The sequence below is a fragment of the Bos javanicus genome, chromosome 10 (genome assembly GCF_032452875.1).
Source record: "Bos javanicus breed banteng chromosome 10, ARS-OSU_banteng_1.0, whole genome shotgun sequence".
NCBI lineage: Eukaryota > Metazoa > Chordata > Mammalia > Artiodactyla > Bovidae > Bos > Bos javanicus.
Window position 1 is genome coordinate 82,067,117 of NC_083877.1, and position 13,565 is coordinate 82,080,681.

The 13,565-nt window shown below is 43.2% G+C and overlaps 1 protein-coding gene across 6 annotated transcripts in view; it reads left to right on the top strand.

The window, feature by feature from the left end:
• Nucleotides 1-3,405: 3,405 nt before the first annotated feature.
• The window catches only part of PCNX1 (pecanex 1), a 185,103-nt gene continuing 174,943 nt past the window's right edge, over nucleotides 3,406-13,565 (top strand). For 3 of the 6 annotated variants that reach the window (XM_061429290.1, XM_061429292.1, XM_061429291.1), the window contains exon 1: nucleotides 3,410-3,972. In XM_061429290.1, coding sequence (XP_061285274.1) covers nucleotides 3,820-3,972 — 153 coding nt within the window. In that variant the 5' untranslated portion in view covers nucleotides 3,410-3,819. Of the gene's footprint in view, nucleotides 3,973-13,565 lie in introns of all 6 variants that reach the window. The other 3 variants (XM_061429293.1, XM_061429294.1, XM_061429295.1) reach the window with 2 other exon arrangements.

Below are 13,565 nucleotides of genomic sequence, written 5' to 3' on the forward strand. Positions count from 1 at the left end.
AACTAATGTGAAGAACTGACTCACTGGAAAAGACCCTGATGCTGGGAAAGATTGAAGGCAGGAGGAGAAGGTGATGACAGCGGATGAGATGGTTGGATGGCATCACTGACTCGATGGCCATGAGTTTGAGCAAGTTCTGGATTTAGTGATGGACAGGGAGGCCTGGTGTGCTGCAGTCCATAGGGTTGCAAAGAGTTGGACACGACTGAGTGACTGAACTGAACCAGTTAACACTCTAGAACCTCAGCATAATACAACCAGGATCAACATGAAATGCAATCCTCAGTTCTAGGTGTTAAGTTCTTCCTTCATTTCTAAGTCTTCCTCTGCCTGTCAGATCTTGCCTTTGGATACCTGTCTCGTTGCCCCAAGTCCTTGTCTTCTAAACTTGCCCTGTACCTCCTCTCAAGAATCTCAATTCTGTTTCATCAGTTGCCCAAAGGCAGAGGAATCCAGACCTGGGAGACAGCACTGAGCTTGAGGTCTTACTATAAATAATACATTTTCTTTTAAAAATTTTATTTATTTATGGCTGTGCTGGGTCTTCATTGCTGTGCAGGCTTTTCTCTAGTTCCAGGGAGAGGAGCTACTCTCTAGTTGCGGTGTCCAGGCTTCTCATTGCAGGGGCTTCTCTGGTTGAGGAACACGGGCTTTAAGGCGAGTGGGCTTCAGTAGTTGTGGCTTCTGGGCTCTAGAGCATGGGCTCAATAATTGTGGCACGATGAGCTTAGTTGCTCCGCAGTCACGTGGGATCTTCCCGGATCAGGGATCAAACCCATGTGTCCTGCATCGGCAGGAGGAGTCTTTACCACTGAGCCATCAGGGAAGCCGAACACATTTTCTTAATGCTTGCTAATTTCCCAATTTTTGTCTGTTCCTGGGTTTCCAAGGCTGCACAGCAGCTGCCCATTGGCTTACATTTTCTGTGTTGAACCATCCTGATCCTGGCTGCCTTCCTGGCTGCTGCTGGTAATGTAGCCTCCAAATATTGTCTTCTGGATGCACATTCATCACAACAACTGAGTCTGCCTTCAGTTCCATGGTTGTATCTCGTTCTGGTCTCCATTCTTCCAGTCCACCTCACCCCATTACAGCTAATTCTTTTACATTAAACTACAGCAGATATTTGTTGATGTGGAAACTGATTTGGTATTGGAATTTTATCCTTGTTTACATTTTTCTTTGTGTTGGAAAAGCTTGGGATCACTTCCAAAACCTGCTCAGAGAGCTTTCCTCTTTTAAGAGAAACAAATGAACACTTGACAAAGCCGTGTGTCTGTGACAAAAACTCTAGGCCACTCTTTTAATTGTAAGATTGCATATTTTACCTTAATTTTGTTTTATTATATTAATATATTTTAATTAAAAATTAAAAAAAATTTGGGCCACACCACACAGCATGTGGGATCTTAGTTCCCTGAACAGGGATTGAACTCATGCCCCCTGCATTGGAAGCAAAGAGTCCTAACCACTGGACCACCAGGGAAGTCCCATTAATACATTTAAAAGTATATTTTGGCCAGTGTTCATTCAGGTCTCTTAATTTCAAGATATGTTATTGGACTTTCAATTCTTTTTGCTTATAAGGAAATGAAATCAAGGCTGGGGATGGTGTTCTACAATGTAGTCTCAACTTTTAAGGTATGTTAGAATCTTCTGGAAAAGTGTTAGTTGCTCAGTTGTCTCCAACTCTTTGCAACCTCATCGACTATAGCCCACCAGGCTCCTTTGTCCAAGGGATTTTCCAGGCAAGAATACTGGAGTGGGTTGCCATTTCCTTCTCCAGGGGATCTGCCCAACCGAGGGATCCCTACCTAAGTCTCCTGAATTGCAGGCAGATTCTTTCCCATCTGAGCCACCAGGGAAGCATTTTCTGGAGGGTTTGTTAGAACAGAAATCTAGGTCTCACACCCAGACTTTCTCTGGAGTGATGCCTGAGAATCTGCATTTCCAACACGTTCTCAGGCAATGTTGACACACCTGGTCCTGGGATGACACTTTGAAAACAACTGGTTATATGTTTAAATGGGCCCCAGGTGACCTGAAGCGGAGCAGTTATTGATCAGTTCAAATTCTTATCTGAATGTGTAAGGTGGAGAGTACTGAAAAATAAACTTCCAAAGTTCAGTCCATGCAGTTAGGATGACTGCTGGTGCCAGAGGTCTTTTCAACTCCATCTAGAACTCGGACAATCACTTAGTTTCTTTGAGCTTGTGTTTCCTAACCCATAAATAAGGGTAGCCTGGAGAAGGCAATGGCGCCCCACTCCAGTACTCTTGCCTGGAGAATCCCAGGGATGTGGGAGCCTGGTGGGCTGCCGTCTATGGGGTCGCACAGAGTCGGACACGACTGAAGCGACTTAGCAGCAGCAGCAGCAGCTATGCTCCCCTTACAGGAGTATTGTGAAGGTCAAATGAAATGGGTGTGGAAATGTGTTAACGGGAAAGTGGTATGACTCTGGAGACATTGCAATGGTTTTTCAATCTTCTTAAAACGTCAGCCCCGGTTTCTTTGGACTGTCTTGCTTTTCTCATTAATTACAGTAACTTTAATACAGGAGTAGAGAGTACTTTTATTGCTATCATAAACTCAAACTTTTTTTGAAAATCTCGTTCAATGAGATCAGACACGCCTTACAAATGTTACTCAGAGCCAAGAATGATTCCCATTCTTTACAGTTATAAAAAGAAAAGTACAAGACCCTATTGTGACTTGGGGTGGAGTCAGTTAATCTTTCAATCCTGTTTAAACTGGCCCATTAAAAAAACACACACACAAAAAACTGCTACAAGTCACAGCACGTTATAAAAATAAAATCACCGTATACAATGCTCAACCTCTCCACCCTATGCTTTCACATCTCTTGCAGCTTCTATTAATTCATCTGTCGTGGGAAGTAGTAAATCTGTTCAGTCCTGGCCGTGGCTATTTTTCTTAGTCAAGGGCCTCTAGCTCGCTTTATGGGCCAACATAGTTCTTGCTCAAATCGGGTGGTTTGTCGTTTTCAACCGTCATCAGCTGTACCTAATTCTTTCGGGCCTTCAATGAGTAGCTCAGATATGAGCCTCTTGTTCCTTAGGTCTTTTCTAAATATCATGAAACGTCAGCTAGGATGCTAACTAGGTTCTAAGGACAAGCTTTCAGGGGGTAAAAGACCCGCTTTCTAGAGTGTGAGGAACGGGCCAGGTTCGGGTACCGGGAGCGCACTGGGGTCTGCCGCAGCAGGGACTCGCGTTCCCCGGAACCTCGGCAGCCCCCGCCCCCGGCCCGAGCCCGCGACTGCGCGCGCTTCCCCCGGGCACCGGCAGGAGGCGCACCCGCGGGGACCAGCCCAAGGGGCGGAGGGAGAGGAGAGGAGGAGCTGGAAGGGGGCGCGGCTTGCTCCCGGTCCTTCCCGGGCGCCGGGCCTCCTTCTCCGCCGGGCCTAGGGCTGGCGGCCGGCGGGGGTCGCGGCGGCGGCGGCGGCGGCGGCGTCGGCGCTGGCAGGCCGCCGTCGGCGGGGGTCTGGCTCCGGCTCCGGGTGTGAGGAGACAAGATGGCGGCGGCGCTGTGGAGGCCGGTCTCCTCCTCTTCTCCGCTCTCCTCCGCCCCGCCGCTCGCCGCCTCCTCCTCGGTCTCCTCCTCCTCGTTCGCTGCCTCCTCCTCCTCCTCCTGCTGCTGCGGCAGCCCTAGCGACCGCCGAAGCGCCGGCCGGCTCTCCCGGAGCTCCGGAGGGGGATAGACGGGGCAGCTGCGGGCTCCGGCGACCCGGAGGCAGAGCTGGGGCCGGGGCGGGGACGGCGGCGGGGACGGCGGCGGCGGCGGCGGCGCCGGGTGGGGATGGGGTCGCAGACGCTGCAGATCCTCCGGCAGGGGGTGTGGGCCGCGCTCAGCGGGGGCTGGTACTACGACCCGCACCAGGCCACCTTCGTGAACGCGCTGCACCTCTACCTGTGGCTCTTTCTTCTCGGCCTGCCCTTCACCCTCTACATGGTGAGTGTGTGGGGGCGGGGAGGAGGGTGGCTCCTTCCCCTTCTGGCGGGCCGGGTTTCCCGAGTCCGGCGGGCGGTCGCGCCTCCCTGGCTCCGGACCGGGTGTGTGTGTGTGTGTGTACACCCTCTTCCCCTCTCCGGCACGCGCAGCCCCACCATCCCGCGCCCCTAAGGGCCAGCCGCCCTGCTCTCGCTCCAGCGCGCCCCCTCCCCCGCTCCCCACGCTCCCCTCCCTGGAGGGCTTCCCCCTATTCCAGCGAGCACAGGAAAAGCGGATCGGCAGCGGCCCCCACCTCCCGCCCCCGGGCGCCCAGCCCGTTTACTGGGAAATAGTAGCTTCCTAGGCCCCCTTCTTCGGGGTTCGGGTGGGCTGGGAGGGGGTCCTGATCCTGCCTTCTCCAGCCTTTCCAGCCCGCGGGTAAAGCCCAGAGGTGGGGCTCGCGCCTCCGCGTACGGTGGTGGGCGCCCAGCCTTCTGCCCCGGAGGGCCGCCGTGTCCATCCCTCGGCGCGCGCGTACTTATTTGCGCTCCGCGCCTCGGGCGCCGGACAACACCCCCCCCCCCCCACACACACACCCGGCACTCCCTTCCCCTCGAGGCGTTCTCGCCTCTCCTCCCTGAGGAGGACCCTCGCTCCAGCTTGTCCGCGTGCGGAGCCCTCGGAGCCGGGTGAGGGGGGAGAATGTGTGCCGCTCCGTGTGGTATGCATCAGTGGGGCGCCCGGGCTCCTCTCAACTCGCTTCGACGCGGTGGTTGAAAATCTGGCTCTCACCCTTCCTGCCTCGCAGAATCCCGTTTTTGCTTACCATTGGTTCTTTTCTGTTCAGCTCCGTGGTCAGTGGTGGTTATTTCCAGGCCAGCGTTCGGGGGAGGGAGCGGGGGAGATACGGGGATTCTGGCTGGCATTTCAGCAGATTTGTTTGGGTTGGTTCAAGGCCTTGTACTGATAGGAAAAGGAAAGCGCTGCCTGTTGCTGAATTCAGGACGATCAGTCTCTCCTAACGATCTAGGTTTTTTAAGCTATATTTTAGCCGAAAGTTTTCTTAAAGAAAAAAACAAAAAACAGTAGGTTAGGGTGGGGCATTAGGGAGACTAAAGGGGAAGAGAGGTGATACTTGAGCTTCAGTTAAAATCTTAAAGTAACCAGAAGGGAGGAAAGACTGGTAACTTTTTATTTTAGGAGAATGTCTTTGAAAACATTTCTGCCAAGTTTGTGGTTCTTCATGAAGCTGTAGTAAGGGCGCTGGATTAGAAAATCTGGGCGTATGACTACACCAAGTGTTAAAGGTGAGGATACCCAATTCTTTCCTAAGTGAAGCTCGTTTACCGCAGTTGGCAGAAAAAGTGGAGGAAGATGAGCTAGATTATTCACATTCTCAAGCGATTTTTAATTGAATTGGAAGGGAGGGGAAAGCCGTTTTAAGAAAAAATGCTGAGTTACTGATGGCTTATTTTTTGAAGGGACTGTTCAGTCTTGTCGCTTTCAGAAAATTTATCACAAAGTGTTATAATTTTCAATTAATTCTGGCCCGGAATGTTAGTTCTATTTGCACTTCTCTATCTTCCAGGAATATGACATCATTAATGAACAGGTTAATTACTTTGGGTGTAAGAATCCTCAGGATGTCACAGAGCTTTTCATGCAGTTTTCTTTTATGTCCAGGAGAATTGTTCTCCAGATACAAGGATTAGTTGCTGTGTTTCCATGTTATCATGGGACCTGTGTTAGTGCCTAAGACTGTTTAATTAACAAGCACTACTAAAGGAAATTTAGAACAAATGTAAAGCGATGCATTGAGTTTACTGTTTCATTTTGGAAGTTTATTCAGTTAAATTTAATTCACAAATACCTGAATGTCTGATGTGTGCTAGGCAATTTGCTGGGTTCTGGGAAAGTAAAACTGCTTTTCTGACTTTGTTGTTTAAGTTAATGGCAACTCTACTCTTCCTCAACTTTTAAGAAGCTTTCCTTGATTCTTCTCTTCATTTCTCTTCACATCCAGTTCATCAACCAATCTTGTGAGTTCTCTCTTTAAAACCTAACTAGAATCCAGCTAATCTTTGTCACCACCCTCTAATGAGAGTCACTGCTTCCATTCTTTATTCTCTGTTCTTCATAGAGATGTCTGAATGATCCCTTAAAACACAGGTCAGTTCATGGCATTCTGCTCTCAAAGCCACCCCTTCCACTTGTTTCCCCTGCCCCCACTTAATTTGCCTTCTCACAGTTTTCCTTGCACAACAACTGTGTCCCTGCCTCAGGGCCTTTGTACTTGCTGTTCTCCTGTCTGGATGACTCCTCTCCTCCAGATATCTGTGTGACTTATGTGCTGCCTTAATTTCAGGCTTTAGGTATATGTGAGTATTTCCTTGATAAACTATGTAAATAGGAACTTCCCAGCTCCTGCAATACTTTCTAGCTCTCCTACCCTCCTTTATTTAAGAGCACTTATTACAAATTGGTTATGTGTTTATTAATTACCCTTTAGAATGTAAGCTCTAAGAGGTAGAGAGCTTATTTATTGCTGTATTGTCAAGACCTAGATCAGTGCCAAGCACATAATAAGTACTCAGATATTAGTGAATAATTACAAGTTAACAAAATACAGCTTTTGCCTTTGAGGAACTTTAAGTCTAGCTTGGGGATAATGAACAACTACAGGCATTAGAACTGTTGTGAAAAGGTCAGTGCAGATGGCCCTGAGCTTTTTGATTGATCATGATCTAGGGGCAGTTGGCAAAGAATATTAGTAAACTTTTTAGGAAGCGTTCTAGTACTATAGTATTGAGGTAGATAGATTGACGTATACATTGGAACCAAAATCCAGCATTCCATGTTAAAATCTCAGGCAGTTACAGATTATTTGTATGCTTTTCCGATAATAATTATGAGTGATAATGACTAGTAAGTATGTGTATACGTTCTTTATCCCAAACCCCATTTTACTGATGAGGACACCACTTAGTGACAGGTTCCAGCGGACTTTTGAAGCCATTTTGCAGGCAGCTGTACCCGACTCCCCTTTTGTTTTTAAAGATCTCTTTGAAGAAGTTTATATTGAGTTAGGAAGAGTCTTAATGGCTTTTTGTATAGGAGTCACTTTTTTTTGTTTTTAATGAGTAGTGTTTGTGGATACTTTGAAAGGTGGATTTTGTAGTTTCTGCAATTATAAAATTTTTAAGTAGTGAAAATCAAGAAGTAACTTTTCCTTATTTTCATTGTCATTCGGTTTGCCTTAAGGCACTCACCCCATTTTATCTTGTTATAATTATGTGTGTACATGGTATGTCACACATGGTGAGCTTTGTGGGTGTGAGCTTTGTGGCATTTTCATGTGATGGAAAGCAGACTGGAGTTGGTGTTATCTTGATTTTTGAGCCTTGGCTCTGTTATTGATTAGGTGCCCTTTAAACCAGACTCTCCACCTTTTTGAACTTTGATTTACTCACTTGTGAGATATTTCATGGGTATTTTGTCAGACAATATTTACGAAAAAGAGGAAATTATTCACCTTCAGAGCGAATGTCAGTCATTTGAAAGAACTGATTAGAAAGAATCATTCAAAAAAATAATTAGAAGAGTATTTCCTCTATAATGTATGACTAGAGGAGATTAGACAGTAAGTCAAACCATTATCTTCACATGTTGTTGCTCAATGTAATGTTTTCTTTTATAAAGAGTTATATCCTTAGGTAACAAACCATTAACAATAGACTCTCTTTACATAAGTGGTTCTCAGACTCTACTTGACATCAGAATCACTTTATTCAGTTTTTCAACTGTGTCCAACTCTGCGACCCCATGGACTGTAGCATGCCAGGATTCCCTGTCTTTCACAATGTCCCGGAGTTTACTCAAACTCATATCCACTGAGTTAGTGTCCTCTGGTGCCATCCAATCATCTCGTCCTGTGTCGCCTCTTTCTCCTGTCCTCAATCTTTCCCAGCATCAGGGTCTTTTCCAGTGAGTTTGCTCTTCACATCAGGTGGCCAAAGGATTGGAGCTTCAGCATCAGTCAGTCCTTCCAGTGAATATTCTGGGTGGATTTCCTTCAGGGATTGACTGATCTCCTTGCTGACCACGGGATTCTCAAGAATGGAAACAGTGACAGATTTTACTTTATTGGGCTCCAAAATCATTTTGAAAGGTGATTGCAGCATCACCTGGACAAGTTAAAAATGTGCACCTTCTGATGTGGGTGATCTGGAGTGTGACCTATTAATTGTATTTTGTAAACACTCTGGGTCAGTATAGAGAACTTGATCAGTATGACTCTGATACCCAGCCCCTGACTTATATCTGGCTGCTTACCCAACATAATTTGGCCATGGCACAGGGATGTCTAAAACCTTTCTAGATTCCCTATTAACCCCCCCCCCATCAAAAAAATGTTTTATTTTTGTCCTCTTAGTGATACCATCTTGTCTCTAGTAGCTCATACCATCCCCCTGTTTCTTGCCTTATGAGCAAATCTTAACCGATTCTAGTGACAGAGCTTCTCAGAGCTCCTTTCCACTTCCTAGTTCATACTGTTTTTTGTCTGCACTACTACCTTGGCTTCTTTACAACTCTTTTTCCACAGAGTGAGAGGTGACAATCAGTTTGTGTCATTCCCCTTTTATATAATATCCTTCAATTTTTTTTTTTTTTTGCACTTAAAGTCCATCATCTTTACTGAGGCCTCACCAAAGCCAGTTCCATCTTTGTCTACAGTTTGTATAGTTTTTCACTGTGCCGTGGTCACGCTGGCCACCTTTCTGTTACTTCAGCCTACTGAGCCTGCTCCTCCGGTGGGGCGTTTGCACATGCTGTGTGTTCTGAAGGGATACATTTCCCTCCAGCTCTCTGCAAGGCTGCTTGCTGCTGGGGCTTTACGGCTGGTCTTAAAAGTCACCTCAGAGGCCTAGTCTGGTACGCAGAAACAGCTTCTCTTTTCCATGATTCCTTCCCATAACTTTCTTCTGCAGTGCTTATCAGAAACACATTTATGTCTTTGCTTGCTTGTTTGCTGTCTAACTTTCTCTCCTACCCACTGCCTTGAAAGTCACTTGAGGACAGAGGTTGTGTCTGACTCATTTGGCAGTGTATCTCCAGTGCCTTCTCTTGTGTTTGGCTTATATTAGGTTCTAAATAAATATTATATTATATTATTATATATGTGAACCTTCTTTAGACTTAACACCTTCACTGACTGAATAGCTGGATGTGGAGTGTACTGTGGTAAACTGTGTGATATGGTAGAGTTACATCTTACTGGGGGTTAGGTTCAATATCAGTATTCATGATGAAAATAAAATAGAGAAATATTCAAAAAATCAAATACAGAATGACTTGAAAAACCGTTAAGTCACTAAAAATGCAGCATATATTTTTTAATGTATAAACTTTGTGCCATTATACATACATATACAAATATACACACTGTATACACAGTAATATATACTGTATTAAACTTATGGAGAGATTATATTCAGAAACTAATCCCTTCATATAAAATATATGAAGGCTTCAACTTTTTCCTCCTGGTTATCTTATTGTTATTTTCTCTCTGTAGCTGATCTTTATCATGTACTAAATAATAAATTCCTTATTAGTGAGTAATTCTCTGAGGCTGTCAAGTCATTCTTTCCTAAAGATTTAAAAATATTTTAAAGATCAATGTAAATGAGATTTAGTTATGATGACTAAAACTGACGTTTCTATATTTTATAATTTATATTTCTTAACATGTTTTCCTTCAATTAGGAAGGTTATCATATATTAGCAATTAAACATGATTATTAGTTTTGAGTATTATTAGATTATTAGTATCTGTATCCTTTCAGTTCAGTTGCTCAGTTGTGTCCGACTCTGCGACCCCATGGACTGCAGCACGCCAGGCCTCCCTGTGCATCATCACCAACTCCCGGAGTTTATCTAAACTCTTTAGGATAAGTTTAATGGCTAGTGGATGATCTGTTTTGACCTATATTATCTCTGTTATATACCCTAAATAAATTAAGGGGTACATTGTCCAAAGATGGTTTACAAATGGAAGTTTTGAAGAAAGGATTCATTTTATCAGCTTGTAAAAAAACTTGTGAATTTATCAAAGCAGTTGATCCCTGGAATGTTTTAGTGTCTTTTGTTAATGTCTTTTTGCTATTTGAGAAGTTATTCCAAGTTGTAAAATGATTTGGCAATTAGAAAACTAGGAAGGTTTCCTTTTTTTTTTCAAGCCTTTGAATACACAGATTTAACAAGCAGGTAGCTTGCTTTCTGTAGCTGACTTTACTTTCAGTAAGTTTTTCCAACATTGTTTTTTTAAGGATTTTGAGACATACAGAAAAATCAAAAGAATTGTATCCACCACCTGGGTTCTACTATTTTAAAAAATTCCATTTCTGCCTCTGAATTCCTCTACCTGTCAAGACCTCCCCCCCACTTTTTAAGGGGGTGCATGTGAAGTAAGTTACAGACATTAATACAGATCCCCCCCCCCCAAATACTTCAGCACTCATACCATTAGATAGAGTTCTAAAACTGAGCCATTGGATGAGTTTTGGTAAATGACTTTGCACCTGTGTAGTGCAGGCCCATCACATTGAAGAACATTAGCATCACCCCAGAAAGTTCCCGCTTGCCCTTTCCAGTCAGTTCTGTCACCCCCGTTCTGATGGTTTTTCTTTCATAAGTGAGTTTGGAACTTCATATAAATGGAGTCGTGTAGCGTGTACTTGTGTAAGTCTTTTCACTCAGCAAAGTGTTGAAGAGAGTCATCCCGGTTGTGTGCATTGGTAGCTTGTTCCTTTATTGCTGAGCAGTATTCCTTTGTGTGAATACGCTCTAGTCTGTTCATCTTTATCCGCTTTCCTGGATATGAGGAGGGCCTCTTTCCAGTTTTTGGCTGTTTTATAAAGGGTGGTACTCCAGCATGAGAGTTAGTTTTATTAGAACTGAAAGAAGTTGGAAAACTTTATTGACTATCAAGAATGCTTTCTCTTCCCAAGTAAGACCCAAGTTTTAATTTAAAATAGCGTAGTGATAATTGCATATTTCAGCCTTCATTTCACTTTTGTTGTTTAGTTCCTAAGTCATGTCCTACTCTCTGAGACCCTATGGACTGCGGCATGCCAGGCTTCCCTGTCCTTCACTATCTCCTGGAGTTTGCTCAAACTCACATCCATTGAGTCTGGGATGCCATCCAACCATTTCACTTTTAGTAGTCTTTAATGCTGTACTTTTATTTGCTCAGTATTTAGATTTTTGTTTTGTCAGTGCAATAGAACCTTTTTGTTCACATGTAAATATATATGTATGACAATCAGAAATTAAAAGTAAAAAGAAAATAAAAACCATCTGTAATCCCTTTCAGAAGGGCTGTTATAGCAACCAAAATGTATTTGGAATATATAAATACGTATGTATTATGCTTCCTCCTTACAAAAACGGGCTCATAAAATTTGTAGTTTTGAAGCCTCCTATTTTCACTTGACTATAAATTGTGAATGTTTCCCTGTGGGGGGTAAAGCAGTTTTAATCACTCTGTAGTGAACTATAGCACGGATGTGTTACAGTGTGTTTGACAGTTTTCCCATTGCTGTAGTTCTTAGCTATTTAGAAAACACTAGGGTAAATATTCTTAGAGGTAAATCTTTAAACTAGTCTTTGGTATAAATCCTTAGAAGTGGCTAATTAAAGTATATGTATATTTTTCTTTGATAAATAATTCACTTTTATTGAATGACTATAATGAAAAAAAAAAAGATGAGAGAGTGAAATAACAGCATAAGATCACTGAGAAGGCAAAATCGATTTGTGGTCCAGGGAGCACAGGTAGAAAGCGATTATCCTCAGAAGGAGGAAAGGACGAATGCTGACCGCAAAAGGGATCAGCTGTTGGTGGTAATTAGTTGAGGTAGATCTTCTATGGTTTATGTAACCTCTTAAAGTACAGAGTGTTTTATGTTGAGAGTGAACAGAAGGTGAGGAGCGTATTCAAGGTTTGAGGAGGATCTCCAGAAGATGAAATGCTATCCTTATTTTCATGGAGGGAAAAATGTGTAGCAGAGATGGTAGAATTACTGGTCAGTTTCGAGGGTTCCTTTGAGGGTTGGAGAACATGAGTTCAGAGTTGTTTGAAGAGGAATGCTCAAGAGAGAAATTGCAAGTAATCTTTACTTGGAGTTATCAGTGATAGAGGACAATCCAGGCCACAGGGTAGAAGATCTGGGGAGAAAATACAGTTCATCAAGAGAAGGGGCTTGGTTAGAACGCCAGAGCCCAAGAGCAGTTAAAAATCAGCAAAGGAAGCAAGAAGGCAGAAGGAAAATGAAGAGAGGAACCTATAGCAGAAGCCAAGAAAAAAATTTTTGAAAAGAAGAAAATGGTCAAAAATGCCAGTGGTCAAAGAAAATGGTCAAAAATTGGTCTCCTGACAGGTAGTATTAATTTAATTTTCATCAGCAGTATTGAGAGTACTTGTCTTCCCACCTCTATTCAACATTTTGCAAAAAAAAGTGTTACTGTCATAAATTTCTTTGTCAGTGGAATGTTGAATAAACCATTTACATAATTTTCTGTTTGGGCTAATAGAATTTCTCATAAAGTACTTTTTAATACATTTTTTTTTTTAGTCCAAACTAAAGATGTTTACTGCACTAATATATGGCACAAAACAATTTTTATTGGATTTTTCCTCTTCTCTGTACTCAGATAATTTCCACAGTAGGTAATTGTTAAACAAGCAGAAATGTTTTGAGAGGAAGTTGATTGCTTCTTTCTGTTATTTTATCCGAGTTAAATCAAATGGTTTTCCTGTATCTCTGTGCATACCTGGGGAGGCAGAGAATTATTTTGTAGGTGAGCTAGGACTCCTGGGTTAACAGGGTAGTCACACTAGGATGGCTAGAGTGGTGGTATGGAAAAGGGCAGATTACAGCAAATATTCTGTAGATTTTACTATACTGTTAACTTCTTTAGCAGATGAATTGCTGATGAATTTTACCAAACCACATTGGAATAGTTACTGCTTCTGATTCCTCTGCTTGTCACCCTAAAAGTTGATTAAATGCTTTCTTTGCTAGAATGATAAAACAGTTCATTCTTTCTTTCCTTCCTTTATCTTCAGAACCTTAGGAGTTGCATGTTTTATAACTTGTACCATGGGTGCTAGTCTCTGTTGCTTAATGTTATGGTAAGAAAGAAAAGAAAACTTAGCGGAAAGCAAGCCATTTCCTTTTGAGGTTTTAAGGGGAAAAGAAGTCCTATTTGTAGAGCTTAGTACAAACCAAATAAGAGCCCTGAGTGCCAGCTGCCCTGAGAATAGGCAGGAATATTAGTCACAAATTGGAGAAGTTTGAACTGTGTATCTGGCTGTTTTCCTAATCCTCCTCACTCCTTGAATGTTGTCTAGACATAAACTGAACAGATTCAAGCACTGTAGTTATCATCTTGAAAACTTTGTATTTTGAAATAGTTTTAGCTTTACAGAAAAGTTGGCAAAAACAGTAGAGTTGTTACATACCCTTTGTCCAGCTTCCTCTAATATTAAAATTGTACATAGCCATGGTGCATTTGTCAAAATGGAGAAATTATCATTGGTATGTGTAGTA